The following is a 20900-nucleotide window of genomic DNA, read 5'->3' on the forward strand; positions in this document are numbered from 1 at the left end:
TTTGAATAAAAGGTTAAACCAAGACATACCTCTATTTTCAGCTGAGAGAAGGTGAGAGAGGTGCAATTGAAGAGATCGGGAGGCAGCCAGCCATTCTCGTCGCTGCAGTGGCGGATGGCCGTGCCTAATGGGGAGGAGCGAGGGTGAAACAGGGATGGAGGGGAGGAGAAAGAAAGGGGTGGAGAGAAGGGTTAGGAAGAGGACCGATCGTGAAGATTCTCTGTTGACCTCTTGCCTCTCGGCTGACACGGTGAGGAAATCAACAACAACAACAACAACAACAACAACAGTATAAACATTATAAAGTCTGGAAAAATTCCAGTGAAGTCTATGTAATTCCAACACATTTTTCACATCCTGAAAAGGTTTGTTGTGCTTACCAGTGGATCCCCTGGGACACTTCATTGCAGCGGGTTGTCCAAACTGGGTCGTTGGCCACCAGATCCCTGCATCAAAGGCTTTGGGACAGCCCTCATACACAACTAGTGAAAAGAGAACAACCAAGCATAAACTATCATAGATCCGAAATTGAATGAACGAGTTAGTGAGATGCTACAAGAGCTTCCGGGTCCTAGGTTGCCTTACCCACGCACCCGCTGGAGGTGACCTCAGCGAAGGGGTTGTCACAACGGTTGCACTGGCGCCCGATCACGCCCGTCCTGCACTGACACTGGCCCGTGTGGGGGTGGCAGGAGCGTGACATGGCGCCAAGCTGGAAACACTCGCAGGGGTAGCAGGTGTCCCTTCCCCCAGGCCGGTAGTAGTTATCCTGAGGGCAGGAAAGAGCATAAACTAAGCATACAACTCAGGAGGAAATGGGGATAGCTAGCCAACATGCCCAAATTGGACTTCGACAGAAGCGACTGAGTATGTTAAATACTTTTCAGTACCTTACAGCGGCACTCCCCAGTGGTCTTGTTGCAGTCTCGGTAGAACCCTTTGCTGACATCACAGCTACATGGGCCACAGATAGGGTTCCCCCACCAGCCGCGAGCACAGGGTAGGTTGGCTCTGGAGAACAACAGAACAAGGTGTTATTCCCCTTAGAACTCAGCTTATCATAGCAAGTAAGGACGGATGAATGGAAACCGTGAGCAAATCACAAGGGACTTGGAATGCTAAGCCAGGGCCAAAACTACTATAAAGCTGTTTGACACCAACCAATACCAAAGCCAAGGGGCAACAATTAACAAAACCAGATTACTGCAGATGTTGATGGAAGGTGCTGAGTGGTACAGTAGGCGTTAAGTGGAGTTACTGCGATAAGCTTGGAAACTATGTGAACCGTTTCAAGAACATGGCACAAACAGCAGAACCGGCACCAATTCACATCTCAAGGCGAGTAAAAAAAAAAAACGGAAACTAAGAAAAGCCCCAAACAAAAAAAAACGAAACTGGCCTTGGATCAGTTTCTAGGGATCTCAGTACTCACTTGTTCTGGCAGTACTGCCCGTAGGAATTATGGCCACACTGGCAACCGTAGCCATGGGGGGAGCTGGGCTGGTGGACGCAGGTGGACACATGCTGACAGGGGTTCAGGAGGCACGCGTCCACACAGTCACTCCCGAAGTATCCTGGGGGGGAGAGAACATGAATAGGTACATTTCCTGATGAAAATGTGTATGCTTGCTTCAGCTTTCTAAAGGTATTTTTTTAATGGTAGTGGGGGGTTGGGGCTTACCGGGGTGGCACACACAGGTGTGTGAGCTCCAGTTGTCGGTGCAGCGGCTGTGCTCGGGGCAGGCGCTAGCGGTGCAGGGGTTAGCCACCTTACAACCCTCCTCCACCCGGATCTTCTGACCCTGACGCATGTTAATATTAGCCAGGTTGGTGGAAGTCTCGCCCATCCGCACGCCCTGGCAACGCAGGAGAGGGAAGGACCATCAGGGTTGTATTGTCGTAGAACGATTTTGCTTTCCAAAAATGAGCATATCATAGACAGGGTCACCTGCATGCAGCCCTTGAGTCCGTTCTGGACCGTCCCATCCTTCTTCATCAGGCCCCCCACAAACAGACTCCTCAGCCTCAGGCCTGGCAGCTCGTTGCCTATCTCCACTGACCTCTGTGAAAGGCACCCACCCATAAAACACTACCACAGAGACCATGTGTAATTGTGTATCATATTACACTTGGTAATACACACATTAAATTCACAAACAAGTACAGAACAGGAAACTACACATAAATACAGTGCAGCCAGTCAGTCAGCGAGTACCTGGAACATGCCGTAGTTTAGTGACACCAGGGCCATGTATTTGATGTCCTTCCCGTCTTTGATACTCTTCAGCTCCACCAGGACGTGGTGCCACTCCCCGTCGTTCACCCTGACCTGAGGGAAGTCCAGCAGGGCCACCCGCTTCACCCCCAGGAACACCTGGAAACGCACGTGTTTGCCGCTGATCTGGAGTCAGGGAGAGAGGGAGATGGTGGAGGGGGAAAAAACAGATGGAAGGCAAAGAACCGAGAGAGAGAGACAGGATGGCAGGAGAGAAAATTGGGGGAGAAGAGAGAGAGAGAGAGAGAGAGAGAGAGAGAGAGAGAGAGAGAGAGAGAAAGAGAAAGAGAAAGAGAAAGAGAAAGAGAAAGAGAAAGAGAAAGAGAAAGAGAGAGAGAGAGAGAGAGAGAGAGAGAGAGAGAGAGAGAGAGAGAGAGAGAGAGAGAGAGAGAGAGAGAGAGAGAGAGAAAGAAAGAGAAAGAGAAAGAGAAAGAGAAAGAGAAAGAGAAAGAGAAAGAGAAAGAGAAAGAGAAAGAGAAAGAGAAAGAGAGAGAGAGAGAGAGAGAGAGAGAGAGAGAGAGGGAGAGAGAGAGAGAGAGAGAGAGAGAGAGAGGGAGAGAGAATGAGAGAGAGAGAGAGAGAGAGAGAGAGAGAGAGAGAGAGAGAGAGAGAGAGAATGAATGGAAAGAGGAGAGAAAATGATGGGGAGAGAAAAAGAAAAGAGAGAGCGAGAGAGAGAGAGGGAGAGAGAGAGGGAGAGAGAGAGAGAGAGAGAGAGAGAGAGAGAGAGAGAGAGAGAGAGAGAGAGAACACAATGTTTAGTAATTTAACGGCAGCATATTAGCGTAACGTCACTATGGCATTAGCTTGGCCTTTTACTTTGACAACATGGATGCACTGTATGGACTCTGTACTGCCCCGCTCCACTCACCAGGATGTGTATCTTGGAAAAGTCTCCAGCGTTGGCCTGCAGCAGGGTGCCAGAGCTCTGCCTGGTCCTGAACATCAGACCCATGTACCAGGGCACGGCGATGGTTACCTCTGGCTCGCGCCACCACACAAGGGCTTGGCCGTCAAAGTGCTGAGGGGAGGGCATGACTGGAGGAAGGGTGAACAGATAGGGAGACTTCAGTTGGAGAACCAAATAGATTTAAGAAGAATACAAGTACAATTTTGACTTAAATCACAAAAGGACATCGGTAATAGCACATGAGAGGCCAGAATGACTAGGCCCGTTCTAGGCCTTGTTCCAAAAAATCTGGATAAACCCTGACCACAAAGCCATTGTAACATATCCAGGGGGCTATCATTACCATACAGGTAATTCTGTGTGTTTGGTCTTGTAGAGGATGATCTCAGAAGTAAAAATTGTGTTTATTGCTTCCCCTACAACCACAGCTGAGCCTTCTACAGGAAATGGTGATTAATACTGTGTGCGTGTGTGTGCTTAAATGGGGATTAACATGGGTGTGAGTCACATTCATGCTATTGTTCATTACACATACTGTACATACACACAAGTCATCAGTATCAGTCTCATAAGAACACAGATTTAGTTGGGATTGAGAAACACCCAACACTCAGTAATTAGCTGTATTTTATAGCCTGAGACATATAAAGGCAAACCTGGGCTACAACAGTGTTTAACACCCACTGTGCCCTTTTTGAGGTACTTCTATGAATTAGGCCAAACAAAGCTTTCTGAAAACTTAAAGCCACCAGAGATGTGATTTCCTTTTCCTGCTAACTGGATTTGCATCAGAAAAGTGGAAAGCATTGGCTCACAGTGTGCCTTACGTAATGACCACGAGCGCTCTCGTCGCGTGTGCGAGCTTTGCAAAAATAAATGTATACATACATTTTATTCAATCGCTGCACCCACACTGCTCGCGCGTGTCTGCGTAGCCAGGCGCTAAAATAGAACTGTACCACTGCCCCATATGCTTCTGGGTAATAATCAGTTCACCAATGAGATGTGGTGTGGCCCTGGACCAAGTGTAAATACAGTCATTTTGAAATGCATCCTTCCTTGTTTCCTTGAGGATAGGTATTACTTCTATCAATCCGGCCAATTGAGATCTGTGATTACCTCAAGCCGGCCGGGACAGAAGAATGCAGTATTCCAACATGGCCAGTGTTCGGGTCAGTGTGTGTGTGGAATGTAGGAATGTCGAGATTGACAGGAAACTTGGCCACCTTGACCTCTACTGTCTGTTTCCTCACCGCTAGCCTTGTGGAGCGTGGCTGCGACATTTCATTTTGAACTCAATTAATGATGAGACACACAGTAAAACACATACTCACAGGGCACATGCATACACACGCGTACGGGGAATCCCCCCCTCCCCCAAAACAATATATATATCCAAAACACGCACTTTCCCTAAAATCCTTTACCTTGTTCACAGTTCTTCCCTCCGTAGCCTAGGGGACAGCCACAGGAGTACGTGCTCCACTTGTTCACACACATTCCTCCGTTCAGACACACACTTTCAGTGCAGAAGTCCTTCTTCGCTGTGCACCCTGAATACAGGCATGTAATAATCAGAGGCATCAATAGAGGCAAAAAATTTGAAAAAAAAGTTGTTGAAACCTCAATATTATGTCACACATGTGAAGAATAGCACAGACCTGCGGCCGTGCCGTTGTTTGCCACAAAACTGGCCATGTCCACAGTCTTGCTGTCTATGGTTAGGTCTCTCATGCAGCCCACAAAGTCTCGGTTCCGGACAGGGAAATCCTCCGGCAGGTTGGGAACGCCACCCAGGAGTAGGGGACCGGTGAGGTCCAGGGACCTAGAGATGGACAACATAGAACAACTATCACCTTGTGTATGATTCTGGATCCAGAGTCAAGGACATTGGGTATGAGCGTGATTTGAGTGGCACTGCAGTGCACCAGCCACACTAGAACATTGAAATGAACATTGTAACATTGAGGCCGTATTGTAGCAATATGCCGCCACACAAAATAAACACACAAAACCAAACGCAGAGAGAGAGAGAGAGAGGCTGGTCAAGCCACTTACAACTACTTAACCCTTGCATTAAAACCTTTACTGTTTAGTGTGACCTATGCTGGCATAACTGACACTCAACACAAGTTGTGAAAAAATGCACCACAGCCATACAATAAACTGCTCTCTTTTGGGAAGTCTTGTGATATACAAACTTGTCCAAAGCAGGGGACAGACTTACATGATTTAGATATGAGGATTTGCATAAGAATAAATATGTTTTTAAACAAGTTTTAAAAATACTTATATACAGATGTAGGTTTTTATGTCTGCTGTACAGGAAAAACAAATGTCAATTGCTGTCACAACTTTCTACTTGCAGTGCAGGGTTGCATTATGGGTGAAAAGCTAAGCTTGGCTTGACAGGTGCGGCTGGATAAACCCGTTGAGACTCTGCACTCACTTCTTCTGTCCTGTCTGCATGCCCTGAGCGGCACAAGAGTAGTTCCCGATCTGGCCACCAAAGCGAATCGCCATGGCGATGTCGCAGTCGTCCACGGCAACGACTGCCACCTTCTCATCTGATGGTCCGTGAGGAAAGCCAAGGCGTCCAATGTTGGGCTGGAAGGAGAAGGGAGGTCACATGACATTTAAGGAGACAGCAGCTACTAAACTAAGGCACGGATATCCAGAGAGAAGATTTGGGCTTTCAGCCATACATTTTCAGTACCATACGGCAGCGTATAGTGGTTAGAGCGTTGGACTTGTAACCGAATCCACGAGCTGACAAGATACAAATCTCGGGTTGGAATTGGCTCCTATGCGGATACATCTGTATGAGTGTGTATCTGTCATTGTGTGCATAGGTGTTTGAATGTGTGTGTCTGGACCTTTGATCTCCTTCCTGTGGGGATGTGATAGTGCATGGGAGGATGACCAGTGGATGCCACTGCTGGTGTGACAACAGGAAGAGGTACAACGTTGTGGGAGCAGAGATAGTGGAACAAACTATTTCTGTATGGACCTCGATTTGTGCATGGGTGCATTGTCATGCTGATACAGCAAAGGGCTTTCCCCAAATTGTTGCCACAAAGTTGGAACCAACAGAATCGTCTAGAATATCATTGTATGCTGAAGCGTTAAGATTCCCCTTCACTGGAACTAAGGGGCCTAGCCCGAACCATGAAAAACAGCCCCAGACCATTATTCCTCCTCTACCAAACTTTCCAGTTGGCACTATGCATTGGGGCAGGTAGCGTTTTCCTGGCATCCGCCGAACCCAGATTCGTCCGTCGGACTGCCAGATGGTGAAGCGTGATTCATAACTCCAGAGAACACGTTCCCACTGCTCCAGAGAGCAATGGACGCGAGCTTTCCACCACACCAGCCGACGCTTGGTATTGCATGCTCAGCCATGGAAACCTATTTCATGAAGCTTCCGATGAACAGTTTTTGTGCTAACATTGCTTCCAGAGGCAGTTTGGAACATGGAAGTGAGTGTTGCAACCGAGGACAGATGATTTTTATGCGCTACGCGCTTCAGCACTCTGCGGTCCCGTTCTGTGAGCTTGTGTGGCCTACCACTTCACGGGTGAGCCTTTGTTGCTCCTAGACATTTCCACTTCAATAACAGCACTTACAGTTGACTGGGGCAGCTCTAGCAGGGCAGAAAGTTGATGAACTGACTTGTTGGAAAAGTGGCATCCTATGACAGTGCCAAGTTGAAAATCACTGAGCTCTTCAGGAAGGCCATTCTACTGCCAATGTTTTCTATGGAGATTGCATGGCTTTGTGCTCAATTTTATACATCTGTCAGCAATTGATGTGGCTGATATACAGTAGCAAATCTACTTATTTGAAGGAGTATACACGTACTTTTGTATATAGTGTGTATAAAAACTACCAAAATAGTATTACGAGATACTCCTTGATATTGCCATATTTAGGCCGTATTCTATTCACATTATACCATATGTCACGACTTCCTTCGTAGTCGGTCCCCCTCCTAGTTTGGGCGGCGTTCGGCGGTCGACGTCACCGGCCTTCTATCCATCGCCGATCCACCTTCCATTTTCCATTGGTTTTGTCTCGTCTTCCCTCACACCTGGTTTCAATTCCATCAATGACATGTTGTGTATTTAACCCTCTGTTCCCCTCATGTCCTTGTCCGGAATAGTTTCTTGTAGTGCTTGTGCATGTTATGTTGTGTATTTAACCCTCTGTTCCCCTCATGTCCTTGTCCAGAATAGTTTCTTGTAGTGCTTGTGCATGTTATGTTGTGTATTTAACCCTCTCATGTTATGTTGTGTATTTAACCCTCTCATGTTATGTTGTGTATTTAACCCTCTCATGTTATGTTGTGTATTTAACCCTCTCATGTTATGTTGTGTATTTAACCCTCTCATGTTATGTTGTGTATTTAACCCTCTCATGTTATGTTGCGTATTTAACCCTCTCATGTTATGTTGTGTATTTAACCCTCTCATGTTATGCTGTGTATTTAACCCCCTCATGTTATGTTGTGTATTTAACCCCCTCATGTTATGTTGTGTATTTAACCCTCTCATGTTATGTTGTGTATTTAACCCTCTCATGTTATGTTGTGTATTTAACCCCCTCATGTTATGTTGTGTATTTAACCCTCTCATGTTATGTTGTGTATTTAACCCTCTCATGTTATGTTGTGTATTTAACCCCCTCATGTTATGCTGTGTATTTAACCCTCTCATGTTATGTTGTGTATTTAACCCTCTCATGTTATGTTGTGTATTTAACCCTCTCATGTTATGTTGTGTATTTAACCCTCTCATGTTATGCTGTGTATTTAACCCTCTCATGTTATGTTGTGTATTTAACCCCCTCATGTTATGCTGTGTATTTAACCCTCTCATGTTATGTTGTGTATTTAACCCTCTCATGTTATGCTGTGTATTTAACCCCCTCATGTTATGTTGTGTATTTAACCCCCTCATGTTATGTTGTGTATTTAACCCTCTCATGTTATGTTGTGTATTTAACCCTCTCATGTTATGCTGTGTATTTAACCCTCTCATGTTATGTTGTGTATTTAACCCTCTCATGTTATGTTGTGTATTTAACCCTCTCATGTTATGTTGTGTATTTAACCCTCTCATGTTATGTTGTGTATTTAACCCTCTCATGTTATGTTGTGTATTTAACCCTCTCATGTTATGTTGTGTATTTAACCCTCTCATGTTATGCTGTGTATTTAACCCCCTCATGTTATGTTGTGTATTTAACCCTCTCATGTTATGTTGTGTATTTAACCCTCTCATGTTATGTTGTGTATTTAACCCTCTCATGTTATGCTGTGTATTTAACCCCCTCATGTTATGTTGTGTATTTAACCCTCTCATGTTATGTTGTGTATTTAACCCTCTCATGTTATGCTGTGTATTTAACCCTCTCATGTTATGTTGTGTATTTAACCCTCTCATGTTATGCTGTGTATTTAACCCTCTCATGTTGTGTATTTAACCCTCTCATGTTATGCTGTGTATTTAACCCTCTCATGTTATGTTGTGTATTTAACCCTCTCATGTTATGCTGTGTATTTAACCCCCTCATGTTATGTTGTGTATTTAACCCCCTCATGTTATGTTGTGTATTTAACCCTCTCATGTTATGCTGTGTATTTAACCCTCTCATGTTATGTTGTGTATTTAACCCTCTCATGTTATGTTGTGTATTTAACCCTCTCATGTTATGTTGTGTATTTAACCCTCTCATGTTATGTTGTGTATTTAACCCTCTCATGTTATGTTGTGTTATGTTGTGTATTTAACCCTCTCATGTTATGTTGTGTATTTAACCCTCTCATGTTATGTTGTGTATTTAACCCTCTCATGTTATGTTGTGTATTTAACCCTCTCATGTTATGTTGTGTATTTAACCCTCTCATGTTATGTTGTGTATTTAACCCTCTCATGTTATGTTGTGTATTTAACCCTCTCATGTTATGTTGTGTATTTAACCCTCTCATGTTATGTTGTGTATTTAACCCTCTCATGTTACGTTGTGTATTTAACCCTCTCATGTTGTGTATTTAACCCTCTCATGTTATGTTGTGTATTTAACCCTCTCATGTTATGCTGTGTATTTAACCCTCTCATGTTATGTTGTGTATTTAACCCTCTCATGTTATGTTGTGTATTTAACCCTCTCATGTTATGTTGTGTATTTAACCCTCTCATGTTATGTTGTGTATTTAACCCTCTCATGTTATGTTGTGTATTTAACCCTCTCATGTTATGTTGTGTATTTAACCCTCTCATGTTATGTTGTGTATTTAACCCTCTCATGTTATGTTGTGTATTTAACCCTCTCATGTTATGCTGTGTATTTAACCCTCTCATGTTATGTTGTGTATTTAACCCTCTCATGTTATGTTGTGTATTTAACCCCCTCATGTTATGCTGTGTATTTAACCCTCTCATGTTATGTTGTGTATTTAACCCTCTCATGTTATGTTGTGTATTTAACCCTCTCATGTTATGTTGTGTATTTAACCCTCTCATGTTATGTTGTGTATTTAACCCTCTCATGTTATGCTGTGTATTTAACCCTCTCATGTTATGTTGTGTATTTAACCCTCTCATGTTATGCTGTGTATTTAACCCCCTCATGTTATGTTGTGTATTTAACCCCCTCATGTTATGTTGTGTATTTAACCCCCTCATGTTATGTTGTGTATTTAACCCTCTCATGTTATGCTGTGTATTTAACCCTCTCATGTTATGTTGTGTATTTAACCCCCTCATGTTATGTTGTGTATTTAACCCTCTCATGTTATGTTGTGTATTTAACCCTCTCATGTTGTGTATTTAACCCTCTCATGTTATGTTGTGTATTTAACCCTCTCATGTTATGCTGTGTATTTAACCCTCTCATGTTATGTTGTGTATTTAACCCTCTCATGTTATGTTGTGTATTTAACCCCCTCATGTTATGCTGTGTATTTAACCCTCTCATGTTATGTTGTGTATTTAACCCTCTCATGTTATGTTGTGTATTTAACCCTCTCATGTTATGTTGTGTATTTAACCCTCTCATGTTATGCTGTGTATTTAACCCTCTCATGTTATGTTGTGTATTTAACCCTTCATGTTGTGTATTTAACCCTCTCATGTTATGTTGTGTATTTAACCTGTGTATTTAACCCTCTCATGTTATGTTGTGTATTTAACCCTCTCATGTTATGTTGTGTATTTAACCCTCTCATGTTATCTCATTGTGTATTTAACCCTCTCATGTTATGTTGTGTATTTAACCCTCTCATGTTATGTTGTGTATTTAACCCTCTCATGTTATGTTGTGTTATGTTGTGTATTTAACCCTCTCATGTTATGCTGTGTATTTAACCCCCTCATGTTATGTTGTGTATTTAACCCTCTCATGTTATGTTGTGTATTTAACCCTCTCATGTTATGTTGTGTATTTAACCCTCTCATGTTATGTTGTGTATTTAACCCTCTCATGTTATGTTGTGTATTTAACCCTCTCATGTTATGTTGTGTATTTAACCCTCTCATGTTATGCTGTGTATTTAACCCTCTCATGTTATGCTGTGTATTTAACCCTCTCATGTTATGTTGTGTATTTAACCCTCTCATGTTATGCTGTGTATTTAACCCCCTCATGTTATGTTGTGTATTTAACCCCCTCATGTTATGTTGTGTATTTAACCCTCTCATGTTATGCTGTGTATTTAACCCTCTCATGTTATGTTGTGTATTTAACCCCCTCATGTTATGTTGTGTATTTAACCCTCTCATGTTATGTTGTGTATTTAACCCTCTCATGTTGTGTATTTAACCCTCTCATGTTATGTTGTGTATTTAACCCTCTCATGTTATGCTGCGTATTTAACCCTCTCATGTTATGTTGTGTATTTAACCCTCTCATGTTATGTTGTGTATTTAACCCCCTCATGTTATGTTGTGTATTTAACCCCCTCATGTTATGTTGTGTATTTAACCCTCTCATGTTATGTTGTGTATTTAACCCTCTCATGTTATGTTGTGTATTTAACCCTCTCATGTTATGTTGTGTATTTAACCCTCTCATGTTATGTTGTGTATTTAACCCTCTCATGTTATGCTGTGTATTTAACCCTCTCATGTTATGCTGTGTATTTAACCCTCTCATGTTATGTTGTGTATTTAACCCTCTCATGTTATGTTGTGTATTTAACCCTCTCATGTTATGTTGTGTATTTAACCCTCTCATGTTATGCTGTGTATTTAACCCTCTCATGTTACGTTGTGTATTTAACCCCCTCATGTTATGCTGTGTATTTAACCCTCTCATGTTATGTTGTGTATTTAACCCTCTCATGTTATGTTGTGTATTTAACCCTCTCATGTTATGTTGTGTATTTAACCCCCTCATGTTATGCTGTGTATTTAACCCTCTCATGTTATGTTGTGTATTTAACCCTCTCATGTTATGCTGTGTATTTAACCCTCTCATGTTATGTTGTGTATTTAACCCTCTCATGTTATGTTGTGTATTTAACCCTCTCATGTTATGTTGTGTATTTAACCCTCTCATGTTATGCTGGTGGACACGGCGTTTTGTTTGAACCATTCATTGATTGATTGATTGTTCTGTTTACGGTGGTTTTTATTATTATTAAACGACACCGTTGTAAATCAGTTTTCGCTCTCCTGCGTCTGACCTCTCTGCCGCCAGTACGCACCCCGTTACACCATATCAAGGTCAACAACAGGAACACAGTGACACTTGTTCCGTCTCTCTTTTCCACACATTCTGAATACTCATAAATCCACAGGGATAATTCAAGTGTGTTCCAAGTTCCTGTTCTCTAAGAAAGCCAAAGTCCAAAACAAATATTTTACCATGTCTTCTCCAAAATGTGCCAAATGAGGTGAATAAGACAATTCCAAACCGCGTGTGTATGTACAAATGTGTGCGTGTGCGTGTCTGCATGTGTGCACTTGTGTGCTGGTAATGCAGATGGTGCACGCCAAGGCCGTGAAGGCCAGGATGAACTAGACAAAACAACTAACTGCTATATTCCTCTCTAGTACTAACTATGTTTAGATTTCCTCTCCATGAGCTCTACAGACAATTGCTTTGACCTCATGGCTTGGTTTTTGCTCTGACATGCACTGTCAAATCAAAATCAAACCAAATCCAATGTTATTGGTCATATACAAATGGTTAGCAAATGGTTAGCAGATGTTACTGCGAGTGTAGCGAAATGCTTGTGCTTCTAGTATCCAACACTGCAGCATTATCTAAATAGTAATATTTAACAATTCAACAGGTGTGTGCCTTTCCAAATCATGTCCAATCAATTGAATTTACCACAGGCGGACTCCAATTAAGTTTTAGAATCATCTCAAGGATGATCACTGGAAACAGGATGCACCTGAGCTTAGTTTCGAGTCTCATAGCAAAGGGTCTGAATACTTATGTAAATAAGGTATGCATTTTTAAGTTTGTATACATTTGCTGTCATTTAAAAAAAAAAAAACGTTTTTCTCTTTGTCATTATGGGGCATTGTGTGTAGATTGATGAGGGGGAAACAATTAATCAATTTTGGAATAAGGCTGTAATGTAAAAAAATGTGTAAAAATTGAAGGGGTCTGAATACTTTCTGAATGCACTGTATGCGGAGAGGAAGGTGGGTTGGGTATAGGGCAAATATTTCACATTCTGCTGGATGGTCACAAAGAAAACTCTGAATCAAGGTGCTCAACGGAAGTTTCAAACCAAACCACATTTAGTCCTCTTTCCCGATCAATGATGATATTTCAAAATCCTACAGAGGACAATATCAGTTCTAGCAGTAGCTTGACCCAGCCAGGACTTGGTGGTGTATGACAGAGTAAATAGGTGATGGCTGATGTCGTAGTGGGACCCCAAGCCATTAATTGTCAGTAGGAGAATGACCCCACGGGGGAGGACCGGACAGTGTTTATGTGGCTCCACGGGGGGTGAATATGAATTGAGGAGCGGGGTAAAGTACTCCCTCAGCTGCCCTCATTGTCACAGGATAACACAGAAAGAAACCAGGCTAGGGGGGAAGGGTGTTAATTAATAATTTCAATACATCAACTCACACCCAAACAGCCTCTTATCAGGTAGTTATCTACATACTGCTCTAGTTAGGCTAGTTTAACTTCTGCTTTGAACATTGAGCCATTTGTTTGTAGAAAGATATTCGGATATATCTGTAAAGTTGATTGAAACCCTTACTGAGATACTGTGCCACAGGGTTTGCCTAGGTTCAGGCTAATGCTCTTACAGATACATTATGTACAGTGCATTCGGGAAGTATTCAGACCACTTCCCTTTTTCCACATTTTGTTACATTACAGCCTTATTCTAAAATGTATTAAATACATTTTTCCCCTCATCAATCTATACCCCATAATGACAAAGCGAAAACAGTTCAAAAAATATATATTTTTACTAATTTATATAAAAAAAACGAAATAACTTATTTACATAAGTAGTCAGACCCTTTGCTATGAGACTCAAAATTGAGCTCAGGTGCTTTCGTCTCCATTGATCATCCTTGAGATGTTTCGACAACTTGGAGTCCACCTGTGGTAAATTCAATTGATTGGACATGATTTGGAAAGGCACACACCTGTCTATATCAGGTCCCACAGTTGACAGTGCACGTCAGAGCAAAAACCAAGCCATGAGGACAAAGGAATTGTCTGTAGAGCCCCCGAGACAGGACTGTGTCGAAACACAGATCTGGGGAAGGGTACCAAAAAATGTTTGCAGCATTAAAGGTCCCCAAGAACAGAGTGGCTTCCATCATTCTTAATAAATGGAATAAGTTTGGAACCACCAAGACTTTCGCTTGAGGAACAAGCAAATGCATGTAGTACCCAGAAAAAAGGACAATTTGTTTTGCGTTGGGGTCAACCCATTTTATGTCTGTTTATGTGAATAAGGATAAAATAATGGATGTATTCACCAACATTTTGAATTCCTTTTTTTCATGATGAATTCATTCAAAATGTTGGTGAAAAACATCCAGGTGACCAATAACCCGATGGTCACTCTGACAGAGCTCCAGAGTTCCTCTGTGTAGATGGGAGAACCTTCCAGAAGGACAACCATCTCTTGCAGCATTCCACCAATCAGGCCTTTATGGTAGTGGCCAGACGGAAGCCACTCCTCAGTAAAAGGCACATGACAGCCCACTTGGAGTTTGCCAAAAGGTACCTAATCGACTCTTAGACCATGCAAAGATTCAGCAAGATTCTCTGCTGATGAAACCAAAATGTAACTCTTTGGCTTGAATGCCAAGGTCACGTCTGGAGGAAACCTGGCATCATCCCTACGGTGAAACATGGTGGTGGCAGCATCATGCTGTGGGGATATTTTTCAGCTGCAGGGACTGGGAGAATAGTCAGGATCGAGGGAAAGACGAACTGAGCAAAGTAAAGGGAGATCCTTGATGAAAACCTGCTCCAGAGCGCTCAGGACCTCAGACTGGAACGAAGGTTCATCATCCAACAGGACGATGACGCTAAGCACACAGCCAAGACAGGACAGGACATGTTTTTGAATGTCCTTGTGTGGCCCAGCCAGAGCCCGGACCTGAACCTGATCGAACATCTCTGGAGAAACCTGACAAAAGCTGTGCAGTGACTCTCCTCATCCAACCTGTCAGAGCTTGAGAGGATCTGTAGAGAAGAATGGGAGAAACTCCCCAAATACAGTTGTGCCAAGCTTGTAGCGTCATACCCAAGGGTGTAATTGCTGCCAAAGGTGCTTCAACATAGTACAGAGTAAATGGTCTGAATACTTATGTAAATGTCCTATTTCCGTTATTTATTTGTAACAATTGTGCAAACATTTATAAAAAACAGTTTTTGCTTTGTCATTATGGGGTATTGTTTATAGATTGATGAGGGGACCAAAACGATTTAATACATTTTCGAATAAGGCTGTAACGTAACAAGTAGGGGTACCCTAGTGCATTCTCACATAACTGTGTTGTTTTCAAAGAAATCCCTGCCTAGAAAGCCCTGGGTCCAGAAATAATTATATGTTGAGATCTTCCTGTTTCATTACACAGGCCTAAACCAGATTGTCTTTCAAAACAATAGTACAATGCTCAAATAGAATCTCAATAATCCCTTCTCTTGTCTTTGTGAATACGACGGCCTCAACTTAACTCATCCCTGAGCTTCAAAACGCCCCAAACAAAGACTAGTGTGTCTGTTCCCATGACAATCCTTTAAAAATCTGAACTCTGTATGGAGTTGGGGGGGTAGTATGGGTTCCCTACTTGAATGACCTTTTACCTGTTAGATTGAGGCCTGTAGACTTACGAGGGCACTTCATTTCGGTTTATAATATCCTTATCCTACTGGTGCCCCAGTATCCTACTGGTTCCCAAACTATTGTCCCCTCCCTATCTCTTTACATCACTTACCCTTCGGACAGGGACATGCATCATTCTATTACGTTCTGAAGAGAGGCTCCACATATCCAGGAAGTGCACTTACCTTGTTGTAGTAGTGTAGCTGTACTCTATGCCACTGGCCATCACTGACCCCACCGAGGACAAAGGGTGATACTGTGGTTTTGACTTCTCCTACAGGGAAGGAAATAGGATATAAGAAACAGGAAAGTGTTTAATCGACATGGAATCCCACTTCAACTGAGTTTGGCCATTTTCATAGATAGTGAACTTCCTGAGAGGAACTCTCTCTCACTTCTCATTCTTTCTTTAAAGTCACAAACCTGAGTCTGTGTTTTACAAAATGGCAGCCCTGTCACTTGGTTTGGTATAAAGCTGAGGGATTTTGCTGGGGAAGACTAAGGAAAACACAACCTTTTGGACCTCTGAAGAGGTCTTTCAATATCGATGCTACTGATCCAGAACACAATTATAGTTTAATGGTTAATGATTGTTTTTTTTAGGATAATACCTCCATGGCATGAATTCCCTGCCAAACTCAACACACTAACACTAGGTGAACTGCACGATCACTGTTTACCCTCAATTTTCCCAGGTATCTGAGGGTTGGCTGCAAAAACTTTGACCCCTCCCTCAGCTGGTTAGAACCTCCCTGTTAATGAGATTTTGTATTTCACAGAGAGGGGGGTAGGAGAGAGAAGTGAAGCAAAGAGAAACAAAGGGAACAGAGGAAATGGAAGTCTGGCCATCTCTTCTCGGAACCCTTTATGTCCTCACCTGCTGAGAAGGTGAGCTGGATTTGTTCCTCGATGACCTCTAAGGCGATGAAATCGTGCTTCTCGTTAAACCTTCCGTTATAAAGTAGTAGGACATTCCTCTCTCTGGTGGCAAACCTGCAGGTCATACAGGACCAAAGGTCACTTTGATTGTACAGTACAGTATATTATCAGCAGATGAAGGCTATGAAGAGGAGGGGAACATGTACAGGAGAGCTATTTATTGGAGCCATTTAATGGCCATTTAATTAGTCCTCAAAGTGTGGTTATTTCTCTTGAGGTAACGCGAGAACAATATCAGTTGTGTGCGGGGAGGGGGGAGACATTGAGAGACAAATTAACCTAGGAAATGAGGGACAATAAGAGAGCAAAAGGGAAAATGGAAAGAATAATCATATTGGACTATGGACAATGAGAGGAGCAAAAGGGATTTGGAAAATGACGGAGGAAAGGAGGACTGGTGTGGAAAGACATAGAACATAGGGCTAGTACTAGGAGCCATGCTGCTGTGTGTCATTAACCCTGTGGCACTTAGCGGGTACAGGCACAGGAGTCAGAATCCACATGGCACAGGGCATCGTGACAGGAAACCATGATCAACAAAGCCAAAGGTCACTCTGGCTCCATGCATCCCTTCCTGTTTTTTTAACCTTTGCCAGGGAACGTGAGCTGGGCACGAGAAAGAGATGCTTCACTACAGCCTTTACATATCCCACATCACCCCAGGCAGGCGCAATCAAACTCTCAAAGTATTTGGAAGAAAATGTACACTCTTTGAACCCAGATCCACATCTAACCACTGGATCAAACGGCTAGCTCTTCCTTCGCGATTCAGAACACAAAAGTCATGGCTGATGTAGCAGCCCTGTGATTCAGCACTTCTGTGATTTCAGGTTCAGACGTGTCCTGTCGGTGAGACAAAGACGACGGGGCTCTGCTTATTTGTATTGCCATGGATACAGCCATTACTGCTTACTACAAAGGTGTTGTATATGTATCCAGACATGGCGTTAGATGTGTATCACTTGGGTGTGGATAGATGGCTCAGTACTATGTCCAAAAAAAAAACTCCAGGTGTTCGTGAGAGAACCAGAGGAAGACACAAATGTACACCCACCGGAAAAAGTCACGCGTACACACATTATTATGCAGACGTTATAAGATACATAGGTGTACTCACATGAAGGACACTGTGAAGTGGAACCTCTGTCGTAGCCCTCTGAACGTGATGAAGGACAGGCCGGGGAAGCTGCGGGTGCTCATTTCACAGTAGGGCTTCTGGTACTCCCCCGGGGGGCACTGGCACACGAACCCCCCCACCAGGAGATCCACACACCTGGCCCCATTCTGACACACCCCCGGGATGCATCGGCCAGAGCGGGAGTTCACCTCACAATGCTCACCTGTAGGAAGGGAAGAACAGTACAGGTGGGCAGAAATATGTGCTGGGTATATCCTCGCGAGAGAGAAGGGAAAAAACTGCCTGGAGAAAGACAAAAGTTGGGATAGGTGTGAAAGCAGTTGCACCTGTTCTCCTTTAAATCCTCCATTCATATTTTTATGTAATGAAGTGTCCAGGACGAAGCCCTCCAAATATGTTTTTTTTTGTGAACAAGCTGAAACCAGGCAGGTTCACAGAGGACACAAGTTCAAATCCATTACCACACAACCTACAAGCTAGTCAGCATGGACAGAGAGAGTGGCAGCGGAGGCTCACCCCCCCCACCCCCCCACCCCCTTTCACAAGCATGTCAAAACACTGTGGATTGTAACAGCTATGCTCTGTGACCCACACTGACACTGGCTCTTCCACTGAAACCAAACGGTTTGTGGCATAATGACAACAGGACAATGGAGTGTCTTTGGCCCAAGCAGCAGGCCACCTCGGTGGTCTGTAAGACACCTGTCACGACCCACCAGCCATCCACCCTGATTACAGTCCTGTCTCGTTAACTCGACCTGAGACGTTTTCCGGTGATGACAGCTTTCAAATGGACGCTGATGTCAGTAGTGATTTTAACTCAGGGGTGCTTTCCCTAACAGCTTGGGGTGACCATTAAGGGTCACATACTGAGCAGAAAGAAAGCTGTCAATTAAAAAATAAGGAAAGGGTGATGTGTGGTCACATAATGTATTGCATGATCAGGCTTTTATATTGAAGAGACAGAGAAGATAGACAGGAAAACTAGAGAACTGTCTGTGGAAAGTGTGGCGGGATTATTTCCCCCTTTAAGAGCCACCATACATGTTATGAAAGAGAACACGAGTGAGTCAAGAGATGATTTTCCCACTGGTCAAAAGGAATGTGCCACGATCATATCTATGTCCAGCTCATAGTGTGGGGTGTTGTGTGTCGCAAATGACACTGACAAGATCTGGATAAAGAGAACACCTATGATTTACAGCGCCAGGAATTCCAGCGGGTAATGACCCAACTGCAAGACAGATCATCTCCGGTTTGGAGGGAATTACGAGGGATCTTTTTCCCGAAAGCGTGAGAAACCTGAGACCAGCACTGTCAGGTCAACCATCATCACCTCCATTATGACTTGAGACCTGGAGCTGGTCAAGAGCCTTCAAAGCATAGACGGCTAGAGTTTGATTAACAAGTAATAGTCTCTCTGCAGAATCAGGGTTTTGGCTGTGGGCCATGTCTTTAATATAGTGGGAACATTTAGCCCTATAGGGTCTGTGAAAGCAGATGAAAGGTACTGATGGGGGTAGGCATATTTCTATCTCGGGAAGCTGGTTGAGAGAATGCCAAGAGAATGCAAAGCTTTCATCAAGGCAAAGGGTGGCTACTTTGAAGAATCTCAAATATAATATACAGTTGAAGTCGGAAGTTTACATACACTTAGGTTGGAGTCATTAAAACTCGTTTTTCAACCACTCCACAAATTTCTTGTTAACAAACTATGGTTTTAGCAAGTTGGACACAAGAATGTAAACAATTGTTTACAGACAGATTATTTCACTTATAATTCACTGTATCGCAATTCCAGTGGTTCAGAAGTTTACATACACTAAGTTGACTGTGCCTTTAAAAAGCTTGGAAAATTCCAGAAAATGATGTCATGGTTTTAGAAGCTTCTGATAGGCTAATTGACATCATTTGAGTCAATTGGAGGTGTACCTGTGGATGTATTTCAAGGCCTACCTTCAAACTCAGTGCCTCTTTGCTTGACATCCACAAGTCTGGCTCATCCTTGGGAGCAATTTCAAAATGCCTGAAGGTACCACGTTCATCTGTACAAACAATAGTATGCAAGTATAAACACCATGGGACCACGCAGCTGTCATACCACTCAGGAAGGAGACGCGTTCTGTCCCCTAGAGATGAAAGTATCTTGTAAAAGTGCAAATCAATCCCAGAAAAACAGAAAAGGACCATGTGAAGATGCTGGAGGAAACAGGTACAAAAGTATCTATATCCACTGTAAAACGAGTCCTATATCGACATATCCTGAAAGGCTGCTCAGCAAGGAAGAAGCCACTGCTCCAAAACCTCCATAAAAAAGCCAGACTACGGTTTGCAACTGCACATGGGGACAAAGATCATACTTTTTGGAGAAATGTCCTCTGGTCTGATGAAACAAAAATAGAACTGTTTGGCCATAATGACCATCGTTACATTTGGAGGAAAAAGGGGAGGCTTGGAGCCAATGAAACCAAGCGGGGAGGCTTGCAAGACATGCAATAACAATGAACACCAGACCCAAGGAATACCGTATAGGATAAGTAATCCTTCTCACCCCCCTTTTAAGATTTAGATGCACTATTGTAAAGTGACTGTTCCACTGGATGTCATAAGGTGAATCATGTTGTGACTTAAATGTAAAAATGGTGCTGCAGGGGAGACGGGTGCTGCAGGGAGACTGCACTTCACAAAATAGATGGCATCATGAGGTAGGATAATTATGTGGATATATTGAAGCAACATCTCAAGACATCAGTCAGGAATTTAAAGCTTGGTCGCAAATGGGTCTTCTAAATGGACAATGACCCCAAGCATACTTCCAAAGTTGTGGCAAAATGGCTTAAGGACAACAAAGTCACGGTATTGGAGTGGCCATCACAAAGTCCCGACCTCAATCCCATAGAAAATTTGTGGGCAGAACTGAAAAAGTGTGTGCGTGCAACGAGGCCTACAAACTGGACTCAGTTACACCAGCTCTGTCAGGAGGAATGGGCCAAAATTCACCCAACTTATTGTGGGAAGCTTGTGGAAGGCTACCTGAAATGTTTGACCCAAATTAAACAATTTAAAGGCAATGAAACCAAATATTAATTGAGTGTATGTAAACTTCTGACCCACTGGGAAAGTGATGAAAGAAATCACATCTGAAATCAATCATTGATAATTTTCTCTACTATTATTCTGACATTTCACATTCTTAAAATAAAGTGGTGATCCGAAGTGACCTAAGACAGGGAATTTTTACTTCGGTTAAATGTCAGAAATGGTGAAAAACTGAGTTTAAATGTATTTGCCTAAGGTGTATGTAAACCTC

At 43.0% G+C, this 20900-nt stretch overlaps 1 protein-coding gene across 2 annotated transcripts in view; it reads right to left on the reverse strand.

Annotated features, from left to right (window-relative positions):
- Window positions 1-20900, reverse strand: part of LOC118396217 (cadherin EGF LAG seven-pass G-type receptor 1-like) — an 80314-nt gene that overhangs the window by 12614 nt on the left and 46800 nt on the right. For both annotated transcript variants that reach the window (XR_008066264.1, XM_052465494.1), the window contains exons 3-17: window positions 17570-17792; window positions 16391-16506; window positions 15699-15787; window positions 5635-5792; window positions 4847-5010; window positions 4613-4738; window positions 3147-3313; window positions 2216-2401; window positions 1949-2062; window positions 1682-1856; window positions 1433-1574; window positions 891-1011; window positions 586-769; window positions 381-482; window positions 30-124 (exon numbers count right to left, since the gene is read on the reverse strand). Coding sequence is in view for 1 of the 2 variants with exons in the window: in XM_052465494.1 (XP_052321454.1) it covers window positions 30-124; window positions 381-482; window positions 586-769; window positions 891-1011; window positions 1433-1574; window positions 1682-1856; window positions 1949-2062; window positions 2216-2401; window positions 3147-3313; window positions 4613-4738; window positions 4847-5010; window positions 5635-5792; window positions 15699-15787; window positions 16391-16506; window positions 17570-17792 (2162 nt within the window). In the remaining variant the exon portion in view is untranslated. The remainder of the gene's footprint in view (window positions 1-29; window positions 125-380; window positions 483-585; window positions 770-890; window positions 1012-1432; window positions 1575-1681; window positions 1857-1948; window positions 2063-2215; window positions 2402-3146; window positions 3314-4612; window positions 4739-4846; window positions 5011-5634; window positions 5793-15698; window positions 15788-16390; window positions 16507-17569; window positions 17793-20900) is intronic.

This window comes from Oncorhynchus keta, chromosome 17 (assembly GCF_023373465.1).
Source record: "Oncorhynchus keta strain PuntledgeMale-10-30-2019 chromosome 17, Oket_V2, whole genome shotgun sequence".
NCBI lineage: Eukaryota > Metazoa > Chordata > Actinopteri > Salmoniformes > Salmonidae > Oncorhynchus > Oncorhynchus keta.